Genomic DNA, 23,253 nt, shown 5'->3' on the forward strand with positions numbered 1-23,253 from the left:
GTAAACTCAATACACTACAATGCAGAGAACTTTAACTGAAAGCCAGGCCAGCATCTCGATGAGAAAGAAAACAAGGCAAATGTTGAGCAAGGAAGTCTCACAGCACAGCTGTGTCCAACAGCTGCTCTTTCTAGTACCCCTTCACAGTGACCCTGGCCTTCACTCTAGTCTTGGCTCCATGGATGGCAGAGGAGAAACAGAGTAGTTACAGTAACAAGAGCAACAAGGAAAACCCAGCTGGAATCTCACAAAGGTTTGGGGAACTCTAAGCTGGAATTTCAAAAAAAGAAAGTGCTCCAAAAAGCCCACAAAAAGATGTGCAACGTCATTAGTCATTAAGGAGATTCCAATCAAAACCACCATGAGAAACTGCTTCACACCCACTAGCATGACTACAATCAAAGCGATGGATGATAATGTGCAATTGTCAACAAAGCTGTGGAGAAACTGGAACCCTCATATACTGCTGGTGGGAGTGAAAAATGGGGTAGGCACTTTGGAAACTGGTCTGGCAGTTCCTCAAAATGGTAAACATAGAGTTGCCATGAGACCCAGCATTCCACTCCTAGGTATGCACCCAAGAGAAATGAAGACGTGTCCACATAAAAGCTCATACAGGAATGTTCACGGCTTTGTTACTCGCGATAGCCAAAAAGTAGAAACCACCCAAATATTAATCAAATGCTCAAATAAATGCATCAAATAAATAAAATGCTGTATATCCATACAATGGATTATTATGCAACAACAAAAAAGATCGAAATATCGAATACATGCTACGGCATGTGTCATGGCAAACCTTGGAAACATGATGCTCAGTGACAGAAGCTAGACACAAAAGGTCACATATTGTATGATTCCCTTTATATGAAGTGGCCAGAATAAGCCAATCTTAAGGAAAATAAATTTAGTAGTTGCCTAGAGTTGAGAGGGTGATAGCTAAGGGGTAGGGCTCCTCTTTGGGGTGATGAAAGTGTGCTAAAATTAGATTGCAGTTATGCTACTGAACTCTGTAAATACATTAAAAACACCTTAGATGGGTGAATTGTATGGTACATGAATTATATCTCAATACAGCTGTTATAAAAAAAAGAAAGAAAGAAAGAAAGAAAGAAAGAAAGAAAGAAAGAAAGAAAGAAAGAAAGAAAGAAAGAAGCAGGAAAGAGGCTGAGGTATAAAAGGCATAAGTATTCTAAGAAGGCTGAATCCAAGAAACTAGTCCTGGCTGAAAAACCAGGGCAACAATGGGGCAATTTACATGCCACTGTCTCAATGATGGACAAACAGCTCACCAATCCAGATGTAGGGCAGCATTCCTGGGCATGACCGTGGCTCCCACCTCCCACCATCAGACATCCTCCTGAAGTGGCTTCAAGCCATCAGCCAGGTTTCTGCTCTGGGCTACCCTGAGATCAATCATGCACCAGCTCAATCACCACTTCTATTGGCTCACAAGGAAATGGCCAGCTGACAAGACTTCAGAAACAACACACCAATGACAAAACACGGGGTGGAGGTGGGGGGTGCTGAAGAAACCAAAGATGACTTCCCTTTGACACTTAGTGACCCTGGCAGGAATCCCCTACCACATCAGAAACCATCAAATTACACAATGGGCACAAATTGAAGATCATTCCAAACATGACCCCCACCAAGGATCTCACCTCCAGAATTTAATGATTTGTTGCCCAAAAACGGGGGGGTGGGGGCTTTTCCTTCACACTAAATTCTCACATTTTAAGAGAAGAGGTATCACCACATTATGCATATAATTATGAGCCAAATGAATCAGTCACAATAGTTTTCCACTTTTAATAAATACCGTGGCTCATGAGAGAAAGTGAGGTTTATAGGCCAAAGATACAATTAACACAAAGATGCAGTTTTTCCCAACCGAAAAAAGATCAAACTATTGATTCCGGCAAAACAGTAAGAAAAAAAGAGGCTAATGATGCTCTGCTGTTAGCAGAAAAGAAAATGAATCCCCATCGTCTTTTGGGTAGGAGATCTACTTGCTCAGAAGAGAGGCTGTTCAAGATTTAACAGTTTTAAAGAGCCACAGGCACATAAGGCAAAGACATATCTCGCATTCCTATCCTCACACATGGGAGCGGTAAGGTGGCACACGGGTCCTCAGAGCTTCTGTAAAGCCTTTCAAGGAGGCAGATGCGGAAAGGCTTTGGGGAAGAACCTAGAAGGTGGGGCATCAGGCTAAGGGATAAAAAGGCAAAGGGAGGAGAAAAATGGGTCGGTCCTGAGGCAGGCAGGGGTAGCTACACAGGAATGGTTTTGTGGGGAAAGGAGAGAAAAAGGATTATCAACTACTGTTGATCTCTGGCTAGGAAAAAATGTCAAGTGTGTTACTATTTGCCCGAGAGGGGTGAGGTGCAGAAAATGGCCAGAGTAGGGAAAGCTGTAACTCCAAAGCTATCAGGGGCTAGCAGCAGGTACTTAGAAATCCAGGTCAAACTGGGGGGGAGGAGAGGTGGGGGGGGGGGTAGGTATACAGACAGCAAGGAAATACCCTGAGAGAGATAATACTGGGTGAGTTCAATTTCCCAGCACATGGGTATCAGAGACCAGGAGGAAGCCCTGGCTGTGTAGATAAAAGTTTAGAATGCAGAAAGAGAGTCCCCTGGAGCCAAGGAGGAAGATGAAGGTATAGGTTGGGGAGGTATGGGTAGACAGGCCAGGGAAACTGGGACCTGGAGGTGGCCAGAGAATGGAGGTAAGGACCATGAGAAGCCTAGAGCAGGACTTGGGGCTGCCGGCACCTGGGCCAGGAAGAGACTGGGGTGGGGGTGGGGGGGCAGGAGGCAAGATCCCAACAAACTAGGAGGAACTCCACCCAGCAGCACCCAGAATGTGAGTGCCTGGTTTTGAGGGAGTACCAAAGGCTAGGAATCAGTTGTGGGTTGGGGGCTCTCAAGCTCAGGAGCTAACGGAGGAAGTGTGCTCCCAGGTCCGAGGGAACTGCCTAGACTCTCCCAAGGAATAAATCCTGGGAGGAGGGCCCCAAGGTTTGAGGATCCCTGAGACTGAGCAAAGGGGAGGGGAGGATTGTCTCAGGTCTGGGATAATTTGACGCGGGCCCAGCCAAGGGTAAGGTCCCGAGTCAGGAGAGACCAATGGAGAGTTCTTCAGGGTGTGGGAGGGACTGAAGGGAGGGCTGCTCTCCGGGCGACAGGTCCTGGGGAAGAAGGACTGAGGTCTGAGGGTGGCCAGTGACGGGGGTGGGGTGGGGTGGGGGCTTCCGGATCCCAGGCAGGCCGGTCACGGGCTTCGAGTCTGGGAGAGTGTTCAGGGTCTGCCAGGAGCTGCTCACGACAGGCTCCGGTGTGAGGGGCAGGTCAGGGTTGGGCTTGGAGAGTGTGAGACACCAGCTGGGCAGGTCCCGGGGGGTGAAGCGCCTGGTGCAGGAGGCCCGGCGGCGAGGGCCTGGTCCGCGGCTGCGGGCTCGAGGAGCCGGGGGCGGGCACGGCCCGTGAGCGCCGCGAGGAGGCCCTCGGGCCCCAGCCCGGCCCGGCCCGGCGCTCACCTGCAGCACCACCTCTACGTCGTACGAGTTCCCCTTGCTCTTCTGGTGGCCGCGGAACTTGGAGCCGCTGTAGAGCAGGCTGGTGGCCACGCCGGGCTGCTGGGTGTTGATGGGCGGCGGCGGGATGAGCGAGGCCGCGGAGGCGGCCGAGGCACCGGCCGGCGGGGGACACTCGGTGCGGACCGGCATCGCGGGGTCCCCCGGAGCCAGGGCTGGGGGGAGGGGGAGAGGAACCGCCGCCGCCGCCGCGCGGGAGCCGAGGGGGGTGGCAGGGAGGGAGGGGCCGGGGCGCGCACGCGCGGGGTGGGGGCGGAGGGGGACCACCCGCCCGCTGCCTGCGGACCAAGCGCTCCGGCTGCCACCGGGACCCCGGGACCTGCGAGCAGGGCCTCCCTGTCCTGAGCTGAGTCCCCCTCCCCACTTGCCCTCGCACACACACCACCCTTTGGATTGGCTCAGGCGCGCCGGGGGGGCGGGAACAGGCTCACGCGGCGCTTCCACCCATTGGCGGGCGGGGAAAACACGTGGCGGGGCGCGCGAGGGGCCCTCTGGGACTTGTAGTCTTCTTCCCGAGGCGCGGCGTGGAGGGGGCGGGGCGAGGTGCGTTTGTGATGCTGATTGACTGTGGGTGTGCGCTGGAGGCGCGCTGGAGCGACGGCGCGCCGCTGGTGTCATGCGGAAGATGGCGGCGTCCAGGGGGAGGCTGAGGGCTCTGGGGAGGTGGTGAGAGGTTTCCGTACAACCCCAGCGTGCGGCTTGGGGATCCCTTCGCTCTGTTTCCTGCTCTCGTCCCCCCAGGCTCTCAGGCGCGATGTGGAGGAGCTGCCTCCGGCTGCGAGACGCCGGGTGCCGCCTCCTGACCCAGCCCCGGGGTGCCCTCGCCGCCCCGGCGCGGCCGGGGCCAACCCCCCAGGCCCCTGCCCGGGCCTACGCGCCCCCAACAGGTGAGGGAGGCGAGGGCACATTCTCTTTCGCCCAGGGCTCGAGTGGGGCAAAGGTGGGCTGAGGGATTCCAGCTGTGCAGGGCGGGGTAACTGAGGCACAGCTCAGGCTCGTGAGGTAACGCGCTTTGATCGGGTCCTGCAACAGATCAGGGAAAATAGAAGCCCAGGCAAGGGCAGACCGACCCCCCGAGGGCACACAGCGCGTCACTGCACGACACAGTAATTGCCGTTTGGCACGTGCAGCCTTTCTTAAAGCTTATGGTTTTCCTTTCCAGCAAGGAAAGCGGATGGCATTCTCGTTTTCAGGCAGGGAGATTCGGGTTCTCCATCTGGACTACACCAAGGTCACAGAGCAGGCTCAGTGGGTAGTTTGTGGAGGGCAACGGTGGGCCTGTTTTCTCTGTCCCCACGGCTGGGCACAGAAGGGTCTTGGAACCGGGGCATTCAGTTTACCTCCTGGCCCATTTCCCTTCGGGTTTCCTGTCCCTCCCTCCCATTGCCCTACCACAATCCCTGCCGTTTCTGCTAAGGAGTTGACCCTCGTGCCTCCTTTCTCTTCTTCTGAGTGATAAGGCCTACAAGAAGGTGGTGACTCGTTCACTGCTTCTGGGGAGAGGTTTTAGAGTAAGAGTGGGAGTCGCTTCTTGAAATGAGTAAAGAGTAACAACACGCTTTTCATTTAGTTTTTCTGTGCTGAGAGCTGGAGGCATGATGGTCTTCAAGGCAGGTGTGGTCCCTACCTAATGATCATTGTCGAGTATAGGTTATAATAGTCTTTTTGAACAATAACGTATAATATTCAGTATAAAGGAATTACAAAGAATCTGTGAGAACATAAAGAAGCACCTACTCCCATCTGGGGGTTCCGAGGGTCTAGAAAGGGTCTTGGATGAAAGGACATTTCAGCTGAGCCTTGACAGATGAGTTGGAGTTCAGTTGAGAGGAGGAGGAAGAGTGTTGGGTGGCCAGAACAAGTTCAGAGGTGACAGCAGGGTGTGAGCGACCTTGCTTTAACATTGCTTGCTTTAGAAAATGTAGAATTCAAAAAAAAAAGAAAAGAAAAGAAAAGAAAATGTAGAATTCTACAGGTAGTTTGACATTGTGGCAGAAGTAGATCTATATGGTCTAATGCTGACTGACCCTCTGAGATACTGCGTGGTCCTGAGTACGTGACTACTTTCTTTGGGCCTCATTTTCCTCCCTGAGTTGAAGGACTGTGTTGCCTCTGAAGGTCCTTCTGTTAAGTTTCATAATTTTTTATACATGGGGGAGAGAGCTAGATGCAGCAGGAGCTGAGGTTTCACCTGTCAGGGTCCAAGCCAAAGGGCCAAGAAAGAGGAAGAAGGAAGGTCATGTGTGATATTGTTATAAGAAGACATATACAGTTGACTCTTCAACAATATAAGGGTAGAGGCACCACTCCCACCTCCCCACCATTGAAAATTCACATATAACTTTTGACTCCCCCAAAACTTAATTACTAATAACCTACTGCTGGGCCAGAAGGTTTACCAATAGCAGTTGACTAACGCATAAGTATTCTTACGTTGGCTAGATAAAAGAAAACGTAATTTAGAAAATTAGAATCTTTAGTAAGAGATCAAGAAGAAAAGGAAATAACGTTTGCTATACTCTAGAAAATCCAGGTATAAGCTGATCTTGGCGGTGCCAACCCGTGGTGTTCAAGGGTCAACTGTCTATATTTGGCGACCCGTCTAGTTCCTGGCACACATCTCTTAAAACCCTCATAATTTACTAACCAATAAGAGCTATGGAAGAGGCTTTTGTTATAATATTTGGCCTTTTGTCTTAAAATAACTCCAGAGATAGAAAGTTGAAAGTAGTGTCTTATTCATAAACCCCTTTCAGCCACACCTGAGATTATGTTAATGAGGTGGCTTTTGGAAAGCCCCTGAGGATGGGGGCTGGTTGCTAGGGGAACCAACCACAAGGTTAGAGGTTGGGTACTTTCAGCCCCACCCTCTGACCTCGGGGGAGGGGAGAAGGGCTGGAGAGATGGATTAATGGCCTGTGATTTAATCAATCATGCTTATTATAATGAAGCCTCTGTAAGATCCCTGAACTGGGGGGGTTCAGAGAGCTTCAGGGTTAGTGAACACATGAAGGTGCTGGAAGAGTAGCATGCCCGGAGAGGCAGGGAAGCTCCATACCCTTTCCCTATACTTTGCCCTGCATTTCTTCATGTGGCTGTTCCTGAATTGTATCCTTTTATAATAAGCTTGTAGTCTACTAGGTAAAATCTCTTTCTGAGTTCTACGAGCTGCTCTGGCAAATTCATCAAACCTGAAGAGGGATCCAGGGAACCTCTGGTTCATAGCCCGTTGGTCAGAAGCACCGGAAACGACCTGGGCCTGCAGTTGGCATCTGAAGGGAGTGGGAAAATGCAGTCTTGTGGGACTGAGCCCTCCATTTGTGGATTCGATGCCTCCTCCAGGCAGATATTATCAGAACTTAATTGAATTGTAGGACACCCAGCTGATGTCACAGGGTTGATTGGTGGCAAAACCGCCACATATTTGGAGTGGAGAGTGTCTGTGTGAATGTGTAAAGGAAAACAGTTTCCTTTACAACATTCCAAGAAGATACAACATGAGCAAAGGGGACATGTACAGGAGTTCACTTAAATTGGCACAGGCAGAGGGTTCATTTAGATTAGTGGATGCCACTTCTCATTATGGTGGCACCTGATCTACCATCTCTGCTTTCTTTCTACTGCAGACATTACTAGTTTAGGCCCTTGGAAGTACCTGGCACATGGTAGATAGTCAAACATGAAAAAGAATAGGAATGAAAGAATGAAGCCCAGGGGGAGGGAGGTGTATGAAACCAGGCCTATAAGCGCACTGCAAAGATATTACCATTGTGAGTCTTTGGAATGGTGGAATATTAAACCCAAGTGGGGGCCTTCTCCATGAAGACTCTGGCAAGCTGATTGAACTTGGCTCTTTAGGAATGGCCATGCCATTGAAGGTTGTCAGGAGAGGAGGAGTTTGGGAAAGGGTAACTGGGGTGTTGGAGATTTGTAGCAAGGAGACCTGTATTGAGGGTATGTGGTGGTCCAGCTCTATACCATTTGTTAGAGATCCAACAGGTGTTTAGAGAGGAAGCTGTTCTGGAGAGGCTGCATGTTTGGCTGACTAACACCCAGTGAAGTCAAGGCTGGAAGTCTTGTCTCCTCTGTTTACAGATTGTCACCTGGCCAAGTCGTTTAGCTTCTCAGAGTCTCTAACACCTCAGAGGCATTACTTGGCTTGTCTGCATAGAGGGGTTGTGTTAGGTTGAGGGAGACTGTAGATAGAGCCCAGCCTGCTACCTGTTTTTGTAAATAAAGTTTTATGGGAACACAGCCATGCTCATTCATTTATATATAATCTAAGGCTACTTTAACTACAGAGTTAACTAGTTGCAACAGAGACCATATGACTGCCAAGCCTAAAATATTTACTCTGGCTCCTTATGGGAGAAGTTGACCAACCCCTCCTCATGATGCTAGAGCAATTTGGAAAGAACGATTTAGTTATTTAGCTCATTTACATTAATTGCTATGGCAGATGCATTTGCCCTGAAGAATTTTTTAAACAGCTTTATTGAGATTCAATTCACTTATAATTCATTCACTTAAAAAGTGTATAATTCAGCAGTTTTTAGTATACTTACAGCATTGTACAACCATCACCACAGTTCTAGAACATTTTGTCACCCCAAAAGAAGCCCTGTACCCTTTAGCTCTCACCTACTTCCCTCCCTATCCCTCTGGCCCTAGACAACCACTGTTTTACTTTCTGTCTCTGTAGATTGCTCTAGTTTGGAGATTTCGTAAATGGAATGTGGTCCTTTCTGGCTGGCTTTTTTACATTTAGTCTTTTCAAGGTTTATTTGAGTTCTAGCATGTATCAGTACTCTGTTGTTTTTCATAGCTGAGTCATTTTCCATTGTATGGCTGTATCACATCTTACTTATCCATTCATCCACTGATGAACATTTGGGTTGTTTTCCCTCTTTTGGCTATTCTGAATGCTGCTGTAAACATTTGTATACAAGTTTTTATGTGGGCATAAGTTTTCTGTTGTTTTTTGTTTGGGCATATGTTTTCATTTCTCATAGATAATATATCAAAGAGTAGAATTGGTGGTCACATGGTAACGGACTTTTTGAAGAACTACCACACTTTTCCAAGATGGCTGCAGCAGTTTACATTTCCACCACTAGTGTATGGAGGTCGCAGCTTATCCACATCCTTGCCAACACTTGTTATCTGTGGTTGTTTTATTATTATTATTATTATTATTATTATTATTATTATTATTATAGCCATCCTAGTGGGTGTGAAGTGGTTTCTCCTGGTTTTGTTTTACGTTCCCCTGATGATGATGACATCCAGAATCTTTTCATGTGCTTATTTTGTATATTTTCTTTGGAGAAATCTCTTCAGATTCTTTGGCCAGTTTTGATTTATATTTATTTTTTAAAGTTTTTATTTATTTATTCATGAGAGACACACACAGAGGCAGCAACACAGGCAGAGGGAGAAGCAGGCTCCATGCAGAAAACCCAATGCGGGACCCGATCCTGGCACCCTGGGATCATGCTCTGAGCCAAAGGCAGATGTTCAACCACTAAGCCATCCAGGCGTCCCTTTAAAAAAAAAAAAAAATTATTTATTCATGAGAGACACAGAGAGAGAGAGAGACAGAGACTTAGGCAGAAGGAGAAGCAGGCTCCACACAGGGAGCCCAACGTGGGATTCTATCCCAGGTCTCCAGGATCAGGCCCTGGACTGAAGACGGCACTAAACTGTTGAGCCACCAGGCTGCCCCCAGGCGTCCCTCTTTGACCAGTTTTTAATTGGGTTGTCTTTTTATCATTGAGTTGTAAGAGTTCTTAAATAGTTGGTCTGAAGAATTTTGATACCTGAAAACGGTTGGAGCCGCCCTAGGATTATGGATGGAGAGATGCCTGAAGTCAAATTTAGCTTTAAGGCTTAAGGTCCGCCAGATGGCACTGTTTAAAAAGATAAAGGTGTTGAGACTGCCCTGAGAGGGCACTTCCTCTGTTCTGGTGCACTGTGGGAGTTGTAGTTCTGAGGCTTTGAACCTTTCCAAAGCAAAGGCTAGAGGAAAATTGAGGCTGGTAGAAAGATCACTCACTGGTCTGTGACACCTGAGACAGGAGGAGGAATGTAAGGGAAGTGACACAGAAAACATCGTGTCTCTTTTTTCTTATGAAGTGACCTCATAGGAAAATGGGGCCTGATGGGCATTAATTTCCAGTTCACCATTTACCACATGATTGGGTTTTTATTCTCTGCTTAAATAGCCTGTTTTCTTGTGGCCACGGAAACAGATGTTCTGTAAAGGGAACGGTTCATAGTCAGAATAGACCCGAGTTCTGTGTGACCCTACAAGGCTAGGCTGTTAATATCATCCTTAAAGATGAGGGTCCTGTTGCTGTCAGCTACTCTGGTGTTCATTTTGAACACGGGTGCTTCAGAGGTTCCTGGTCTCATGATTTATCTTCTGTGAACCTAGGCATTTGAAGGCCCAGGTGAAGAACATTGTTGGGGGGCATGGATTCCACCAAGTGAATTTTCCTGCCCTTGTTTGCCTGTAAACCCCTAACTTGGCTCCCTCTGCCTCCATACTGTGACCTCACCAGCCCCATCCCCCAGATCTGGCCCTTACCACCCTCTCTGGGCATCTCTAACCATCCTCTCTAGACAGTCTTGTCATTCTGACCTTTTTTTTTTTTTTCCAGTTCTCCAAACTCTTATGTTCTCATGAGGCTGAGGACCTTCGTATAAGCTATTTCTTCCGCTAGAAAGTCCTTACACACACCCACCCCTCCAAAAAACTAATCCGTCAGTGCAGATGGGCTGACTCTTGCCAGTCCATGTCTCAGATGAAATCTGACCACTGGAAGGTCTTCCTTTGCCCCATGATGAGATTAGTCATTCCTGGTGTGTGTTTCCAGTATTCCCCATACTTTGGCCATCAGTTACTTTATTGTTTGGCTGGTTCAGTGTTTACCTTCCCAGCAGACAGGAAGTGCCTCGAGGGCACAAGCAAGCTTTGATTCTGATTCCCAGGACTTAACCCACTTCCAGGAACAGGGTTAGTACTCACCAATGTTTGCTCCAAGACTGAAGTTTGCCCCTCCATGTGTCCGTTGCATTTGGGAGAGCACCTATCTAAAAAATGCTGCATGTGGGCCTGCCCTCTTCTGGGGCCCTGTAACTTTTGTGCTCCTTTGGCCTGGGGCTTCCTCTCTTTCTGCATGGTTTACTGCTGTTTTGAGCAATTTTGGTTGACCCATCCTTTCCCTTCTATCTTTCCCACTCTCTTCCAGTTCTTTCTTCTTAATTTTTTAAAAGATTTTATCTATTTATTTGAGAGAGTGCACGAGGTGGGGGGGCAAAGGGAGAGGCGGGGAGCTGGAAGCCCAACACAGGGCCTGATTCCAGAACCCCGAGATCATGACCTCAGCCGAAGGTAGACACTTAACTGACTGAGCCACCCAGGTGCCCCTCAGTATTTTCTTCTTAATCAGACACAGAGGGGGACCTGGCCAGGACAGAGGAACCAAGGCCTGGCCAGCAAAGCAGAGGAAAGAAAAAAAAAAACCTTCCTCGTGGGAAACTTCACTGCTCTGGCATCTTTAGGTTCAGCCTGTGCTGTCAGTTTCTGCCCTGAGACCAGGTCTCTTGGGCCCATTTCCCAGGGCTGCTTCGAGCTATGTGCTAGAATGCTCTCCACTGGCACTTCCTGCTGATGGGAGCAGATCCTTCCCCCAGTGATGATGAGTCAGCTTTCAGAGCTCTTCCCACTTCCTGCTTTAGACCTGTTGCCCAGTTCACGCATTGGAGAACATACTGGATGTCGTCTAAGTGCCTCAGTCAAGGCCTCCAGACAGACCCAAGAGGCCTCCAGATGTGAACTAGGGGCATTCGAAAGCACCAGGGTGGCATAGTTTCCATTTTGATGTCAAATGTGTGAATCACTATTACAATTTCAGATAAAGGTAGTAACTCACACTATAATAATACAGCATCATCTTGGTGGCCAGATCCTATCACCTTTTTAAGTATTTAAACTCCATAAAGACAGCAATTTTTGTCATTTTTATTCACTGTTTTATCCCATGTACCTAGAATGGTACCTGGCACATGGTAGACATGCAACTTTTTTGTCAAAAAGCACTTTGGGCCTTCGTTGAGTAAAGCACAGCTGTGGAAATGGAATTTGTGGTCCTCTTTGTGAGAGCATCAATGACAGAGCATGAGATCGGTGAAAAAAACTGATGTGATGTGGAAAACCTAAAAATACCACGTTTGGAGACCAGACGCCCTCCCTCCACCAGCCTTCCCCCCACACACAAACAAAGTTCTCCTGATTTTCATAGTCTGCTTGAATTAATTTTAACTTAAGCTTGGTTTTTGTTCTTTGGGCTTTTTTTAAAGCATTAAAAATGAATAAATCTCCTCTTCCTCCTCCTCCTCATGTTGCATCATTATTTCCAACAAGTAACTTTCAATCAGGGACTCTGAAGGCTTTTAGTACCCAGTGAATATGTGACAGAACAACAAGTGAATGAGTCAAGGTTTTGTGTTCATCACAAATGTTATAACTGGGTTATGGTCTTTAGCTTTCAAAATGTGACCTGTTCTTTATAATTATGACCTGCATAATTCTTAATGAGGCACTCTCAGTGTTAAGCCCTCCAAGTAGAAGAGGGGGAATTTGTTTCCATTTTCATTTAAGGTTTTAGTCAGGGTATTTTCAGATATCACAGGACACATATTTTCCCCTTAAAGGAAATGTTTGGAGTTCCTGCTGAATACACAGGCATGCTGGCTAATTAGGGTAATTAATTGGATAGAGAGGATGAGAGATGCTCCTGGGATCTCTGCTTACCTCCTGTATGCCACACACGTGTACACGCATGTCCACACTGGCTTTATCACATTCAGACACTATCTTTGAACTGGCATATGTTGTACTGGCGTGGGGGCAGTGCTGATGGGGGTGGTATGGGTGGGGAGCCTGCTTAGAAGTTAATGCAGAAGATGCTAGAAAAATCTGTTGTGTCAGATGGCCTGCAGCTTCCAGATGCTTTGCGATCAGACTGTGCCTGGGCTCCGGGGCCAACGGGAGCATGACCAGTGTGTCCCAGGCCCCCCTCATCCCTGGAGAGCAAATGCCCTCCTCCTCTCAGCTTTAATCAGGAGCTGCTGCTGATGTTGCGTAGAGCAGGGCAGACCTTGAATAGTGATATGAAAATCAAGCCAATCAATCAGCATTAGCAGTAATGACACAAGCTGGTCTTGTCATTTCCTGAGCTGTCTCGATGTTATTTTAAAACTGCCTTTTTGAAAAATCTCTTTTACAGAAAGGAAGAGGTTTTATCAGAATGTCAGCATCACACAGGGTGAAGGTGAGTGTCTGAAATTTTGACTGCCTCTTTTTCTTTCTTTCTTTTTTTTTTTTTATTCTGTGAATGGATAGAAACATTTTTCATCTCTAGCCAGTTTCAGCGGTGAGATTACCCTTCGTGCTTTTGTTGGATGGGTTTCTGTAAGCCCTCCATGAAGGGACTCACAGTTGTCTTTGTCTGTACCCATTCAAGTAGCTAAATATAGGAATGGTCACTCGATTCCACTTAACAATCCCTGAGAGGTTTTCATCTGATCTTTCAAGGTGGCTTTGAGATAAACCTGGACCACAGGAAGCTGAAAACTCCCCAAGCCAAGCTCTTTACTGTCCCCAGCGAGGCCCTGGCCATTGCAGTGGCCACTGAATGGGACTCCCAGCAGGACACCATCAAGTTCTACACCATGCACCTGGTAACAAGTTCATGAACCTATACCCCGATGCCTGCCGCTGGCTTCCTAGGGTACCTGGCAAAAATTGCAACTCCTTTCCAAATTCAGATAAGGCCCTCGGGGGTGGACTCCTGCCATACTTGCCTCCTTGAACATGCTGTCCATTCCGCTCCTGGCTTGGCCCCCATAGTTCCCCTGCTCAGAACGCCATACTGGATGGCTGGTTCCTCCTCTGGTCTCAGGATAGGTGTCACCTTCCCTGTCCGCCTAGCTCTCTTATTTTCTTTTATGACACCTGTTCATTTGTTTTGCCAGCACTTATGCAATTTGTATTTGTCCATTTTATGCTTGCACGCTCATAGTCTGTCTCTTCCACCACCCTGTGAGCACAGAAGGGCAGGGCCACATCTCTCTTGCTAGTCCATAGCCGGCCCTGGCCCGAGGTTCAGATGGCATGCAGTATTCGTTGAGTGCAGGAACCCACGGGGCCAGGTGGGTGAGGTGAGACAGCTGCCCTTGAAGCTGGTGCCCCATCCCACATACAGGTGGCTCACTGAGGCACTGAAGCAGGCCGGGGAAGGGGCTGGCTAAACTCTTCGGGTCCAGGCTCTGCAGGCTCCAGACTGTCACCTTCTCAGTCCCGTGTCTCCATCTGCGAGAGGTGAGCACGGTGGTCAGGATGGGATAATGTGATGCCTGGAAAGTCTTTGGCGTGGTTCTTGGCATAGAGCTAGCACTCAGTCAACCCTGGAAACGGAGTTGTCGTCCTGGTCATTCCTGTGCTTGGCCTTGACATACAGACCCAGGCGGATGTCCTCAGCGTCTTCATACCTTGCCACCGGGCTAGCCTGCTCCTTTGGCTGTCTGATGAAATTAGCGTGACATGACTACTTTTGTCATAATACCTAATTGTACTATGACATACTACTAACTAATTGTCATAGTACCTAAGGATCCTAGCTGGCAAAGTCACCCTTCTTCTGGTTTGGCTCATTCTGCTCTGTACGGTGATCAGGAAACCAAAGGGTAGCTTAGGTCTAGTAACTGACCTCTCTGAGCCTCGGTTTCTACATCTCTGAAATGGTTGTAATAATAGTAGCTATTCCAAAGGGTGTCATGAGGATTAAATGAAATACAGCAGAGCCTGGTAGTGGAGAGCATGAAACCTGGGGGCGGTTCATTAATACTGAGGCATTGTGAGAATCCCTAGGGCCCATGGGCTGTCACACACAGCGTTTGGCACAGAGCCTGGCTGTTGCACGCGCTCAGTAGATGTGCTACAGCTGAGGTGGTATAGATGCCTGGAGTCAGGGGCTTTGGTTTGGTTTCAGCACTCCCTGGGTGTTGGTGTGGGTTGGAGGCAGTATTTGTCTGGAATGCAGTGCTTTTGCCTGTGCCCAGTGGTGGTGACAGGGCTTTTTGCCTCTTGATTCAGACCACGTTGTGCAACACATCTTTAGACAACCCTACCCAGAGGAACAAGGACCAGCTGATCCGGGCGGCTGTGAAGTTTCTTGACACCGACACCATCTGGTAATTGACATTTAGATGGGCATTCCCCTTGCAGTGAGTGGGTCCCTGGGGCTGTTTGCCTCATTTGCCCAGACCCTTATCAGTGGAAGAAGAGGCAGACCCTTCTCCTTTATCTCCCAGGGCAGGGAGGCGGTCTGCTTGACATCACTACTTAGCTGCCCTGTGTATCCCTGGGAGAGAAGGCTCCTCAGGCTGCCACAGTGTCAGAGCACTGGGCACTCCTTTCCTGCAGCCTGACAACTGTACCTGGGTCAGGGCTGGGGTGGGGTGGTAGTATATGCAGCTCTTACAGGCTCCAGGACCAATGGGGTCAATTGGCAACCCCCAGTGGGGCCTCCAATCTTGGACTTCTGTCCATTCTCACGTAGGCATAATTGTCCTCACTCGTCAGCTTGCACACACAGATAGTTACTTGTTGATGTCAGGAGCTGGCTCCTTCCACTTCTGAATTCTACCCACATGTCTAAGTTCTTTAGCTAAATAGTCAGTGATATTGAAGGAAGGCTCGAAAAACAGCAGACGTAGTTGAGCAGCACATGTCTGCGGGCCCAGGTGCTCTAGAATCCTGAGCTGCCCCACATCCCACTCATCTCAGTAGTCCATTTTCCTGCACACCCATGACCTCCCTTCTTCCTTCTGCTCACACCACAGTGTGGCTTTCCATGGTACCCACTTGGCTTCTCATCCACTGAGGCCTTGGCTCTCACTCTCCATAGGTGACTCCCATTTCTATGTCTCTGTCAAAACAAGTAGCACAGTCTGGCATCAGGTGGTATCAGGCATCCACGCCAGCAGCTGTATCTGTAGCCATGCGGGCTCATGAGATGCTCACAGGCATTTGTGGCCAGGGGCACAGTCTCTTGGGAGGGTTCAGGGGAGGTAGGGATGCAGTGACTGAGCTGGCACAGCATCCTAGGATCAGGTGGGTATGGATCTAGGGGTGCAGTATTGGTTATTAGAATGGCATTGATCTACAAGCCTTGACCTGTCAAACGACTGGGGACATTTAAGATGATGGTTCACCAATTCAGGCTTGCATTAGAATCCCCTGGAGGGCTTGTTAAAGCACAGATTGCTGGTCTCCACCCCCAGAGGTTCTGCTTTCCATAGGTTTGGGGTGGGACCTGGGATCAGGCATTTCTAACAAGTTCCCAGGCGGATGATCTGCCAATGGACTCGTGGCTACCCTTTGAGATCTACTGCTTTAGGGAAATACTTGTAGGGCTGGGTGGGAGAAGTTGAGAAGTCTTTTTGCTGCTCTCGCCTTTTATATTTTTTCAGTCTGTCACTGAATGAAGAAATTATACTTTTTTATTAATGAAGGTTATTTTTACAATGAATTAGCTACAGGGTGGAGGAACCAGCGACATTAGTAGAACTGCAAAAGAACGAGTGGGACCCAATCATAGAATGGGCCGAGAAAAGGTAAGATGCACAATCCCCCAGTGTTGGGCAGGCAGGCTGGTGAGGTCAGGGGTCACACTGGACCACAGAAGCCCTCAGCTAATTGACTTTCTGAGTTCAGAGCATCCATGGGATTCAGTACCTCCTGGATGTTGAAGGCTAGGGCTGGACACCTTGGGAAAAAGTGCTCCTCAAAATTAGTGTCAACCACCAGGCACCAAGTACCTGCTATCATTGCATACAGTGCTGAGTATAGGGATGGAGACTGTGTGACCTGAGGCTAGTGCCTTCAGCTCTCTGAGCTCCCTTGTCTGAGTGGGCCTCATAATCCCTGCTTCTCAGCTTGTGGTCAAACATAAACTAAGTGATGCCTATCATCCTACTTGGCACACGGTAAAGGCACAGATCTGGGCAGTTATCATCAGTCACTGTCACAGTTGTACTATTAAACTAAATCCCAAACATGATATGTATACATGTGAGGATAAGTCCAGTAACATTTATCCTATAGACATAAGGCTTTTAGGCATTGATGATACCCAGTATTTTTCCTTTGCAAAAAGATTCTTTTGTGCAAAATTGAACAAACTATTGATGTGGTGGCAAAATAAATTCAATTTCATTTCATTCCAAGGGAGTTTGGAAGGGCTGCTACCTTGGTACTACCTTGACTGTAGTATTTCATAAGCTTACACAGAGTAGTCTGGCATGGCATTTTTCACAAAAGTGATACCTGCCCTTCTCATCTGTACACATTTGTTTCCCTGAGTGCCCACAGTGTGCCAGATATCCTTGGGTTTTAGAGTAAAAGGCTCAGCCAGTGCACTAAAGGATCAAATAAAATGTAACAATGACGATACTGTATAAGAGCTGTGAAGATGTGGTATCATTTCAGAGTCTAATGAAATGTAGTAATAGTGTAGGTGCCTGGAGATCTCTGCTCTAGAACAAAATTGTCCACTTTCCATGGCACTTGGATTCTCATCCTTAAGAGTTTACAGAACAACTTGGCCATTTACTGTGTTCTGTTTGTACTATGAGTAATTTCAGAAAGAGTGTTTCTAAACCAACAGGAAAAATGAGCTACGTAGGAAAAAAAAATGAAAAAAAATTGCTTTTCTTGTCTTTTATATAGTTATTATTGCTCTTGAAAATGTATCGCTTCTGAAGCCAGCTTATGTCCCAGACCAAGAACAAAGGCTTGTATACCGTATAGGCTTGATAAATATTTGAAAAAATGATTGAATGGTACAGGACACATGCAAAGATTATTGTAAGGAAAATTTGGGGTGCCTGGCTGGCTCAGTCCATAGGGTGTGCAACTCTTGATCTCGGGATTGTGGGTTCGAGCCCCGTCTTGGGTGCAGAGATTACTTAAAAAAAAATATTTTAAAAAATACTATTGTAGGGGCACCTGGGTGGCTCAGTGGTTGAACGTCTGCCTTTGGCTCAGGTCCTGATTCCAGGTTCCCGCAGGGAGCCTGCTTCTCCCTCTGCCTATGTCTCTACCTCTCTCTCTGTGTATTTCATGAATAAATAAATAAAATCTTTTAAAAAAATACTATTGTAAAGAATATAATTTTTTAAGAGAGGGAAGGGGCAGAGGAGGGGAGAATCTTTTTTTAATTTAAATTCAATTAACATATTGAATTGCTAGTTTCAGAGGTAGAAATCAGTGATTCATCAGTCTTATAAAACCCAGTGCTCATTACATCATGTCCTTTCTTTAATGCTTGTCACCCAGTGACCCCATCCCCCTACCTCCTCTCCTCCAGCAACCCTCAGTTAGTATCCTATGGTTGAGTCTCTTCTGGCTTGTCTCCCTCTCTGATTTTGTCTTGTTTTATTTTTCCCTCCCTTCCCCTATGATCCTGTTTCTTAAATTCCACTATGAGTGAGATCATATGATAATTGTCTTTCTCTGATTGACTTATTTCACTTAGCATAATACCCTCTGGTTCCATCCATGTCATTGCAAATGGCAAGATTTCATTTTTTGATGGCTGAGTGTATATTCCATTGTGTATATATATACACCACATCCTCTTTATCCATTCATCTGTTGTTGGACATCTGGGCTCTTTCCATAGTATGGCTATTGTGGACATTGCTGCTATAAACATTAGGATGCAGGTGCCCCTTGGGATCACTATATTTGTATCTTTGGGGTAAATACCTAGTAGTGTAATTGCTGGGTCATAGGGGAGCTCTATTTTCAGCTTTTTGAGGAAGTTCCATACTGTTTTCCAGAGTGGCTATACTAGCTTGCATTCCCTCTAGCAGTATAAGAGGGTTTCCCTTTCTCCAAATCCTCACCAATGAGAGAGAGAGATACTCTTAAGCATGCTCCATGCCCCGTGCAGAGCCCGATGCAGGGCTCAGTCTCACAACCCTGACATCTTGACCTGAGCTGAAATCCAGTCAGATGTGTAACCAACTGAGCCACCCAGGCACCTCAAGGAGTATAAGTTTTGTTTTTTTAATTTATTTTTAAATTTTTTAGAGAGGGAGGGGGAGAGACAGAAGGAGAGAGAAAGAAAAAGAGAAAGAATCTTAAGCAACCTCCACGCCCAGTGAGGAGCCTGACACGGGGCTTGATCTCACCATCCTGAGATCATGACCTGAGTTGAAATCAAGTTAGATGCTTAACTGACTGAGCCACTCAGGTGCCCCAGGAAAATAACCTTTTAAAGAAATCTTTTGTGGTCTCAAATATGAAAAAAATTCTTAAAAGATACAAAAAACAAGCATCCCATGCTTCTGAAAGAGATTCTAGGCAAACGAGTCAGAATTTCAGGCATCTACATGGGGTGATGAGTGCAGAGCTCTGGAGTGACACGAAATGATTAGGTCAGGAGGCCACTGACCACAGCAGCTGCTCCCAGAATTCCTAAGACTAGCCTTCACGGAGCATATGCATGCTCAACAGTTGAGGACTTTGCTTCCAGGCAAAAGCTGGGCCACATGGCACGATAGGGACATGCTGAAGCCTTTTCCTTTCAGATATGATGTGGAGATCGGCTCTTCTACCAGCATAATGGGGCCCAGCATCCCAGCCAGGACTCGAGAAGTGCTCATCAGTCACCTGGCATCTTATAACATGTGGGCCCTACAAGGTATGTATACTGTGTTGTGTGGGCCCGGAGGTGGCCTGATGGGCATGGGCCCTGGAAGCCCAGAGTGTCACAGGAGCACTCTAGGGGGTGGCTCTGATGCTAGCTAACCCTTCTACTCAGTCCAAGGAGGACAGCAGGCTCTCACCCTCCCAGGAGGAAGTTGGCTATCTCTTCTCCAGGTGTCTTGACTTCAAGGCTCATTGGCCTGGCTCAAGTCACATGCCCATCTGGGAACCAGTCACTGGACCAAGGGGTGGAGTCCTCTGGCCCTGTTCAGGTCATGTGCTCACCCTGGGCAGGTGCAGAAGAGGGATCACACCCCCAGTGGAAATCCAAATGCTCTTTGAGAAGAATGGGGAATGGATCCAGTGCCAGCCAGAAAGCACATGTCCCCTGTGACCATTGTCCGCCACCTGGCACTTGTACCTCTCTGGGGCTGCAGGAACTCACCGAGAGTAGATCTGGCAACTGCCCTGTTTTGGAGTGGGGGGGCCCTGGATCCTCATTTGGCTTGTGTCCCGGCAGGGATTGAGTTTGTAGTGACCCAGCTCAAGTCCATGGTCCTGACCTTGGGCCTGATGGACCTGCACCTGACGGTGGAGCAGGCTGTGCTACTGTCCCGCCTGGAGGAGGAATACCAGGTGAGGTGTAGCCAGCAGCCCAAGGGCAGGGGGTGGAATGGGGTGAGGTAGCTAGCCCCTCTAAAATGCTTTTATGTAGATTTGGCCTCTTGTGACTTTCATGTACATCCAGAAACCAAAATTAAGGGCCAATGAAAGTATTGTGAGGAAACCGTAATAGAGCAAAACAGTAGCACATCTGCCATGGCGTTCCAGCATGCTTAGCTCTCCCCTCCTCGCCTCCTCTCTTCTGAACAACTGGCCAGGTGGGGGCTGTCGTTACCTCATTTTACACAGGGGGAACGTGAGGCACAGGTCACACCCCCGGAAAATGCTGGAGCAGAGTTTGGAGCCAGGGCTGGGCGGCTCTAGATCGAGGTGCGTAGGCAGATCAGGATCATCTGCTTGGCACACCTGCACAGCGGCCCCACTGACACGGAGCCGTGTGCAGCTTTCATTCCCTCCACAAGGAGGCTGAGCTAATAAGCCTTGGCACCCTGACTCACACTGCGGGTCATCTGGCCAATGGAGAGCATGGGTGGCTGCTGTCTGTACAGAAGTTTCCATTTAGTGGGTTTGAAATTAATACGGTTTTGCTATACTGTCATTTGCATTTTTTAGCTCTGAGAATTATGGCATTCTCCGCAGTCTTTTTTCTGTTTCTTCTCCACCCTCAGAAGGTTAATTGCTATTACACGTCGGCTCCTAGCATGATGAAAACCGTTTTGTAATGACATTATTTCCCGAGTCCGTCTAGTCATCTGCTCAGAAAAATGCCAGGGGAAAAAACTGTTTCTCTACCACAAAAGAGACTAGCTAGAAACGATGAAACAGGCAGAGGGTGATTTATGGGGGTATGAGGGCCAGGGAGGCGGAGAGCCAGGAAACCTCTCCAGGCGGGGCTCCACGTTTGACCCCGGGCCCCGAGCCAGGCCATCACTCTCTGACCTTCAGGTTTGACCCACCACAAAGCAGGGACTTACCTGTCCTCTGAAAATATAAAGTGCTTCTCAGTTGGCAGATCACAGTTGTCCATATTGAGATGGGACTGGCCAGAAAGGCCGGTAGCTTGTGTGGTGTGTGCCCGGATGGGCTGGGGCAGCTGGGCCTCAGGCGGGGAGGAGCCAGCAGGTTCTGGTTGGAGTCACACTGCCATCTGGACAGCCGCCTTGTGAGTCTGGGGCTCGTCCCTCCAGTCGCTGGAGCTCTGGAGAGAGTCCACGAGCCTGCTCCTGCATGCCCAGCACAGCTTGCTTTAATACTGCAGCCCCCTGGGTAGTCAGAACTAAAGCAGCCATGTGGCCTCAGTTGATTTATTTATCCCACCCACACGAGGGGCATGTGCAGCCCAGCCTGGGGAGGCAGCTTGTAGAGGATGACATTTTGCAGGCGGCCTCACAACAGCCTCTTTGTGGGAGGAAGACGACATGCAGGTTGTGCCCCCTCTGGGGAGATGCATGTGTGGTTTGGGGGCTGGGCCCACCCAGCAGTTTGGGTGCCCCTGGGCCTCAACTGGCCCCCTCCCAAGCCATCTGTGCCCCATCAGCCTGCTCTGTCCACCCGAACATTCTCACCTGCTGCCTCGCCTGTGTGGGTCTCGTGTTTTGGCAAGATTGGAGCCCAGTCCCCTCAGCCTGGCTACAGGGACAGAATGTGGCTCTGGCAGGTAGGCAGCCAGGCACTTGGCAGCTACCCAGCATGTCTTGTCCTCCCCTCAGATCCAGAAGTGGGGCAACATCGAGTGGGCCCATGACTATGAGCTGCAGGAGCTGCGGGCACGCACGGCCGCCGGCACCCTCTTCATCCACCTCTGCTCTGAGAGCACCACGGTAAAGCACAAGCTCCTGCAGCAGTGAGGCCTGGCCCAGCAGGATGGAGGCTACATGGCCACTGCACGCCCCCCCCCAGACTGTGGGGGTGAGAGGGCCAGCTCGGTGGTACTCTGAAATGCCCCTGGGACCCAGAATGCCTGTCAAAGTCAGCTCGAGTCCAACCCAGGTGCCCCTACCCCAGCTGGCAGCGAGTGAGCAAGCGGGCCAAGCATATGAGTGACTTTCTCTCAAGCTGATTTTATTAAAAATATTTTATTAAAAATATTCTCTGCCCTGGAAACGCGTGGAGCCCTGTTTTCACTCATACCTCCATTCCTCTTGCTACGTCTGGGCTTCACCAGGGCCAGACGGCTTACCTCCCATGGCATGGTCTTCTCCCTGCTGCCTGGAGCTGGGAACCTCACACAGTTGGGGAAATCATATCAACAGACAACTCTGTGGCCCTCAGCCTAAAGACTTTTTTTTCTCCCTGTTTTTTTAATCAAACAGTCTTCTTCTGAAAGTGAGTTCTTTTTGTTCTAAGCCAGTTATTTCTATTTGTTCTAGTATTTTAGAAGAAATAACTCTTGAAGATAGAAAGCATGTATTGTTTGTGGGTTAAAAGCCCAGGCAGGCAGGGCAAGGCCGCCTGACTTGTATCCTCCCGACATGGACACTCGCTCCACCCTGGGTGGCAGGTGCAGTCTACTGGTGCCAGGGCCCAGTGCAAGGGAAGCAGGAAGAGTCTGAGAGTTCAGGCAGAAAAGGCTTTCTGAGCCGCCTGTCCTGGCACTCCGAGTGATGAAATGGTATCATCCCCTTCATCGAGCCCTGGTTACATGCCAGGTGCTTTTCCACACCTTCCATATGCTCTCCCTGAAGCCCTGACTTGCTCGGAGGAGGTCCTGTCACATCCCCACTTCACAGATGAAGCTCAGGCTACAGAGGTGACAGGGGAGACCCAGCTTGTGTTGTTAACCTCCAGAGGGTCCTCTGGCCCCTGCACCCAAACTTAAAGACACAGGGAGCCACAGCCTCCGCCTTGGTGATGCTGGGGCCTGTGGCCTCTCTCGTGTCCCCCCTCAGCACGCAGCGGAGAGAAAGGCTCAGTCCACGTCGGTCTCCTCTGCCTACTGCCAGCAGTCTGTTCTGGACATACAGCTGGCATTAGGCTGTAGCCAAGAGTCTAGCCCACTGGCAGCCACCTTGGAAGCTGCTCTTGGTGGACTGGCCAGTTGCAAGACCAACTGATCATCCTAGATTTTCTCCTGCATACACGTGAACAGGAATTTTTTTTTTTTTTTTTTTTTTTTTTTTTTTTTTTAATGGAGAAAACATGGGGCACCTGGATGGCTCAGTTAGTTAAGCAACCGACTCCTCATTTCAGCTCTGGTCATGTTCTCGGGGTCGTGAGATCAAGCTCCCATTGGGTTCCGTGTTCAGTGGGG

General features: G+C 48.7%; 2 protein-coding genes across 2 annotated transcripts in view; one reads left to right on the forward strand and one right to left on the reverse strand.

The window, feature by feature from the left end:
- Window positions 1-4,209, reverse strand: part of GID4 (GID complex subunit 4 homolog) — a gene marked incomplete at its 5' end in the record, with an annotated part of 24,429 nt that extends 20,220 nt beyond the window's left edge. The window contains 2 exons of the mRNA XM_025428156.3: window positions 3,539-3,634; window positions 4,027-4,209. Of these exons, the coding sequence (XP_025283941.3) occupies window positions 3,539-3,634; window positions 4,027-4,209 (279 nt within the window). The remainder of the gene's footprint in view (window positions 1-3,538; window positions 3,635-4,026) is intronic.
- On the forward strand, window positions 4,188-22,106 carry ATPAF2 (ATP synthase mitochondrial F1 complex assembly factor 2). The gene is made up of 8 exons (XM_025428155.3): window positions 4,188-4,482; window positions 12,889-12,933; window positions 13,197-13,342; window positions 14,757-14,854; window positions 16,199-16,279; window positions 19,262-19,374; window positions 19,900-20,015; window positions 21,713-22,106. The coding sequence occupies exons 1-8, from the start codon at window positions 4,350-4,352 to the stop codon at window positions 21,848-21,850; spliced, it is 870 nt and encodes a 289-aa protein (XP_025283940.1). The 5' UTR covers window positions 4,188-4,349; the 3' UTR covers window positions 21,851-22,106.
- The last annotated feature ends 1,147 nt before the right edge of the window (window positions 22,107-23,253 follow it).

The sequence above is a fragment of the Canis lupus genome, chromosome 5 (assembly GCF_003254725.2).
Source record: "Canis lupus dingo isolate Sandy chromosome 5, ASM325472v2, whole genome shotgun sequence".
Lineage (NCBI taxonomy): Eukaryota > Metazoa > Chordata > Mammalia > Carnivora > Canidae > Canis > Canis lupus.